At 46.7% G+C, this 6,482-nt stretch overlaps 1 protein-coding gene across 2 annotated transcripts; it reads left to right on the top strand.

Moving 5' to 3' along the window:
- The first annotated feature begins 533 nt into the window (after positions 1-533).
- Positions 534-2,610, top strand: sox11b (SRY-box transcription factor 11b). Of its 2 annotated transcripts, XM_040018438.1 has the most exons (2): positions 534-1,320; positions 1,375-2,610. In XM_040018438.1, exons 1-2 carry the CDS (start codon positions 728-730, stop codon positions 2,018-2,020), a joined length of 1,239 nt encoding a protein of 412 aa, XP_039874372.1. In that variant the 5' UTR covers positions 534-727; the 3' UTR covers positions 2,021-2,610. The 2 variants fall into 2 exon arrangements, with proteins under 2 accessions (XP_039874372.1, XP_039874371.1); XM_040018437.1 differs by having other exon boundaries at positions 542-2,610.
- Positions 2,611-6,482: the final 3,872 nt, after the last annotated feature.

The raw sequence follows: 6,482 nt of genomic DNA on the forward strand, positions 1-6,482 counted from the left end.
CTGACTATCTCTCCTGATGAGCTCAATGTTCTCCTGGGGTCCAACTGTGGTTCTGGCAGAAGCCAAACCAGCTCCACATCAGGAACTGAGATTATCTAAGCAGAATAACTGGAACTCCTTGAAGACTCCAGGAACCTCCCAGCCTTCCTAAAGGATTCCTGGGATGTCCTTAAAGACTCTTCAAGGAGCCTTAGAGGGCTTGCTACCTGAGCGCTGAGCTTTTCACTCATTTAATATCAGAAACACATGAGATCCAGCTGTGATTGTTATTAAACAGTGAAATAAACCAGGCTTTATTCAATATGTAAGTGACCACCAGTTTATTCACACAGAACGGTCTCTCATACAAACAAACACAGTGGGAATATTTCTCTTTTGTCGATAGAGAGCCGCAACCATTGATTACTTTCACTGATTGATCTATTGAGAATGATTTGGAGTAACGGCCTGAGGCGGGTAAGCTAACACGCGGGGGAGGAGCTCTACACTGTGACTCGCTGAGGGCGAAGCGGAGGCGGGAAGGTGTTCTTGCAAAACAACGCTGATTGGTTGAGGGCGGGAACGACTTCTACTTCGGTTAAAAAGACGCCGGTTTGAGAGCTCGCGCACGAAATGCATTAAGCGTGACTGAGGGGCGCGAGTACAGACAAACTGAGAAACTGAAGGAAACCGCGGGAACATCAGCGGGATCAGCCGGTCCGGCGGCTTTCAGGGATTATTTTAGAGGATGGGTCTGCACAAGGAGCCCACTGAGGCGAGGCTCACCGCCGGCTACCGTGAAGCAGCTGCCCCGGAGCGGAGCCGGACGGTGGGGGCCTGTGCCGGCAGCCCCTCGCCGCAGAAACCGGAGCGGTGTAAGACCGCCTCGGGCCACATCAAACGGCCCATGAATGCCTTCATGGTGTGGTCTAAAATCGAGCGGAGGAAGATCATGGCGCAGTCTCCGGACATGCACAACGCCGAGATCTCCAAGCGGCTCGGGAAGCGTTGGAAAATGTTAACCGACACCGAGAAGGTTCCGTTCATCCGGGAGGCGGAGCGCCTCCGGCTGCAGCACATGGCCGACTACCCTAACTACAAGTACCGGCCCAAGAAGAAGCCCCGGACCGAGGGGAGGTCGGCCGGTCAGTACCAGGAGAGAAACGACACACCGTCTCACAAGACCCCTGCTGCGGCGAAGAAGTTCCCCCGAGCCGGCAAGTCGGTGGGCGGGGCCGTCAAAGCGGACAGTCTCCCCCCGCAAGACCAGCAGACGGACTCCCGCCACCAGCGGAAACCACAGGACCGAGATGACCCGCACCAGCAACTAGACCCCCGGTCCCAGCAACTAAACTCCCGGTACCAGCTGAAACACCAGCAGCCGGACCCCCAGTACCAGCAACTGAAACCCCGCTATCAGCTCAGCGCCCGACAGACGGATCACCGGTTACGGTACGTGCCGAGCACTATTACACCCAGCAAACGGGACTATACGGACAGAGAGGAGGAGGACAATGACGACTCATCCTCATCCTCCTCCTCCTCTGAGGAGGAGGAGGAGGAGGAGGAGGAAGAGCTGCCCTGCTACAGTATCACCAAGCTGCCCCCCCGGGATTCCGCTGTGGGACCCAGCACGCTCCCGTCTTCTGGCCGCCTCTACTTCAGCTTCACACGGCATAGCACGCCGGTCCACCCCGCCTCCCTCTCCCCAGCTTCCCCCTCCCGCTCCGTCTGCACCTCCGCCTCCTCCTGCTGCGGGGAAGACCTGGATGACCTCCCCGTGGAGCCGCTGGATTTCACCTCCAACTTCCTGGGCGGCCTGCAGTCCTGCTCGGACCCGTGGAACTCGTCGTGTAGCTTGTCCTCGGGGAGCTTGAGCCTGTCGCTTGTGGATAAGGACCTGGACACCAGCGGATGCACGGAGGGGGGCAGCCTCGGGTCCCACTTCGAGTTCCCGGACTACTGCACGCCGGAGCTGAGCGAGATGATTGCCGCTGACTGGCTGAAGGCCGACTTCACGGACCTGGTGTTTACCTGCTAGTCTGACTCTTCACCCCCGGTTCGAGCTCCGGTCAGGGAGCGGGGTGTCGCGGCTGCTGCTGCACGGGCTCCGAGCGCTGTGGCCGGCTGCGTTCTGGCGTGGACTTGGTGCTCGTGAACAGATGAACCGATAGGGTTTTATGGACTAGTTTCTGCCGCTCGGGTCGGACCCGGACGACACCGACTGACTTTTATTTTTTTTCCCGTTCAGGTGTGGATATTTGTGATATTACCGAACCGAGCATACCTCATCTTTTTAAGGAAACCAGATTAAATATTTTCAAGCCTATTTTTGTACAGTCAAAGGGAATGTCGGACTCTTCCACTGCTCTCCTATGTGAGGGTTCAAACCCCCGTGGCCTGCCTTGCTGTACTCCCTTGTTTGAATGGTTACACACATTCAGGCCTGTCTGTACCTACCGGTGTGTAAAAAGGTTTGAGGGAAACAAGAAGTTTGTTGCTTTTTCATGCTGTTGTTTGCTCATTATTTTTGGTGCAATATGAAGGAAAAAAGGGAAATCCAAAAACCAGTGATTCTGTGCGTTATGATGGAGTGTGTATGTGAAGCTGAATAAATCGGCTGCAAACTGATCAGCGCCTCTGTCTCATTATTGATCCTCATGGGATCTGATTGGCTCCTTTAAGAGCCCTGCTGCTTTATTAAACCGTCCATCAGTTTGTAATGTTCATGTTTTTGACTGTGTTGGTGAGGTCAGACTCCGTTTTCAGTCCACGTCGGGCAGATTTGTGCAAAATGATCTGCTGCTGTGGACAGACCCGAAGTCATCGATGGTTACAGCCTCGTACGGTGAACACAATTTGTGTCACAGACACAATGAGAGGCCACAGCAACATTTGGACTTTTTTCTCTAAATGATCAGTAACTTATTTTTCATTCATGCTGTGGTCATTTGGAATTTCTTGAGATTTAACTTTTTAATCACTATATATATATAGATAGATAGATAGAGATATATATAGATATCTATCTCATTCTTCCATATGTTTCAGCTGGACAGCATAATTGCACCTGAGATATCTGAAGCCTGTCTGTGTAAATGAAACTATTTTTGTTCACGTCTGGTGTTTCTGAGGCTGTTTGCAGGCATGCATCACATTAAATGAGATTAAGCTTCCACACTTTGATGACCCCTATGATGTCTGACCTCTTCTGGTGTTTCCAGAGTGTGAACTAGTCCTCCCAGTTTATCAGCGCAGGGCATGATGTTTTCAGTGGTCACATGACTCATGTTAACAGTGGACTTCAAAACTGATCATGAAAGAGTCAAGAAGTTAAGATTGTTAAGGAGTCAGAAAAGAGAAAGTGACCTCATCGGAGGCACTGTGAGGGTTTTTCCTCACGCAGCTTTGAAAACAGGACCTTCTCTGACCTACAGTATTCCCAGGACCCTAAAACAGTCCCAAAGATGTTATACAAACATGGCCGCTACAGCACAACTCACTGGCCTGTGGACAGTCTTTTTTTTTTTTTTTTTTTTTTTTTTTTTTTTAAATTTTATTTTTTAATAAGGACAGTCTGTTATCAGCCAACTCTTGATTATTGTACTACAGCCAGAGACTGTTTGGTACCATCAGATGCAAAACTGGAGCACTGTCTTCTTGGACCATCTGTTAGTACAATGACCTCACAGCAACCATATTATTGGTCACATGATGTCATTAAAATGTTCAAAAAAGCTCCAACAGCACAAACATGGGCCAGAGGTCTAGTCCAGGTGAAATTAGCAGACAGCTAGCAGCTACAGCCACCTGTATCACCATCCACCTGTCCGTCACAGAGACCACACCCCTAATAACGGAACCTTTAAATTAGCTATAGATACCAAAAGAGTGTTTGTATCAGGTGGAAACATATTTATTTCTACTGACTGACTCACTGCTACCTCTTCTAGACGCTAGAGGAACTGCAGCTTTTGTTCTTTTTCCAACTCCTGTTGATGTTTGGTCTGAACTTCTAAAAAGCTCTGTCTCAAAATGATGACCTTACAGGGACCTTTATCTAACCTTTATTTAAGCAGGAAGTCCCAATGATCTATATTCAAACCTGTTTTAGAGGACTGGCCTGACCTAAGCAGCAACATGTTCATGCTTTTATTACGCACTGTGAAAATGTGTTATCAGTAAATATACAGAGGAGGAGGGATGAAGATGGAGTTTGCTTAGATGGCAAATGGAGAGCTCAATACCTGCTAACCAGGTGTGTGTGTGTGTGTGTGTGTGTCTTGTCACACATTATGGTAATGCCTCTGGACAGTTATTTTAGCTAGTAGCATCCTATAACTTTAAAGCCAATGCTCAAAAGGTCATAAAAACTGCACGCACTGGTCTGTTTGGCCCAGTTTTACGGTTCTCTGCAGATTACTCTTCCACTCACATCCACAAACACTCAAATGTTAACAGCTTGGTACTTTATTTGTTATATTGTAGAAATTAATAAAGAAAACACTTTTGAGTTTCATACAAACTAAGCCATCGTTTTCTTTTTTCTCCACATCCCAAAACTTGGTCAGCAGTGTTGATCCTGAACCAACATAATGATGATAATTGTGACGACACAAGTATATCAGATACATTATTGTGTTGTGTGCAGTAATGTCTAAGGTCAAGAGTACCACAGATTTCAGACACCTTACTGGTGTCTTTTCTGAGAAGGTTGGTTTTGATTGGCTGTTGTTTGCAGAGCATAGTTCGTCTTTGTTCAGTTGTTTGCTGGTTGTTAACTCTGACATCAAGGCCTGATAAACAGCCAATCAGAGAGCAGTATACTTTCCTTCACCTCTAGGTTGTTAGAGAAGATCCTCCTTGGTTTTCACCTGTGCATACATCACAGAGGTTGGGAAACGTCTGGGATTTGGAGTGAGCTGACTTCAGCGCATGTCGCTGCTCATGGTCGAATCAGAGGAAACAGTCAGACTGCTCACCTCTCTATCCCCACTACTCTCTGATCAGACGTTTGGCAGCAGATTAAAGGCAGCCGGATCCCCACCAGCCTGATAAATCTGAAGGTTCTGCTCTGGATAATTGAGGCCAACACAGCGGCATTCTGGGTAATGAGAGGACGAGGTCATTGGGGAAGTAAAAATATATTTAAAAATGTGCTTTTAGCAGCAGAAAGAAGCAAAAGTCCGAGAGGCTGAGCAGTGAATCATATCAATAATAGATCAGTGAAGCAGGTCGGCACCAACACTGTACAGAGAACTCTTCCCAACAAACATGTGAGTAATTAACCACAAAATAAATATTGTATAAGGAGCTTGAAAGAAAACCAACTGGACTTCTTTAGGTTTCTTGAAGACGTGTCGCCTCTCCTGCAAAAATCAGAGCTTTGTAAAATCAAAGGTAAAGCTCATCTTCCTTGGGCCGACTCCACCTCCTCAAAAAGTTTAATGAAATTCAGCCTGGAGGGTTTTTTTATCACTGACGTCTGAAGCAAGAACAGCAGAGACAAACGAAAAGTAACCAGTAAAACATGAAGAGAAACAAACACATAGGAGCTAACGCCGGTACCATCACAGACCACGGTGACTGCAGCGCCCCTGTCAGGCTGGCAGGTGTGGCCTTGTGTCTGGTGAGTTGTGGAGGCGAACATCTGGGATCTGATCCCAGCTCTGATTGGCTTCCTCTGCTGTGTTTGCATATTTTCACCGGAGCGTGAAGTCGCACTCTTATTAACCACTCGCTTTTATCTGAAACATCAGAGCAGCAGCCGCGATGCATTCACTGACACCCCACAGGGACTGCCATCAAGTTCATCTGCATAGCAATGCATTCACTGACGTGCATTTTTGAGCTTCATGTTTTAAAAGCATCTGGACTTCTTTAAGTTGCTTGAAGACATTTCACCTCTCATCCGAGAAGCTTTTTCAAATAAGAGGTGAAACGTCTTCAAGCAACTTAAAGAAGTCCAGACACTTTTCTTTCCTCCATCACTGACGACAATGACCTGGATGACTGAGAAAAGTCACCCAGACTTCTTCCTACATTTCCCATCATGCTTCTCACCTTCTTTGAAGCTGATTGAGGACATCTAAGCGTCAACTGACTGATCAGCTGTGTTTACATTTGTGATGTTTGATAAATTAACAACAATAACTCAAAAAATAAAAGAATACAAAATAAAACTTAATTAAATAAAACAAATATTTTCAAACAGCTCATCTGTGGCACCTGCTGGACAACAACTCCCATCTTCCACTCTGCTCCTGCAGTTTCAGAAAAGAGCAGCTGAAGAAGAAACTTCACAAGTCAAAAAAATTGTAAATGAAGAAAAAATACATTATTGAACAAAGTCAGCATTTAGAAATAAAAAGTGAAATAAAACTTCATCAAGCAGAGAGAAAATAAATCAGAATGTGGCTAAAAAGCACAGAAATAAAAAGCAAATAATTAATGAACATAATGAATAAACACAACCGCAGTTTACCAGATGAATTACAAAAAGA

Source organism: Simochromis diagramma, unplaced genomic scaffold (genome assembly GCF_900408965.1).
Source record: "Simochromis diagramma unplaced genomic scaffold, fSimDia1.1 OVJJ01000802.1, whole genome shotgun sequence".
NCBI lineage: Eukaryota > Metazoa > Chordata > Actinopteri > Cichliformes > Cichlidae > Simochromis > Simochromis diagramma.

Coding starts and splice junctions, on each gene's coding strand:
- sox11b (XM_040018437.1), top strand. CDS start 728: ATGGGTCTGCACAAGGAGCCCACTGAGGCGAGGCTCACCGCCGGCTAC.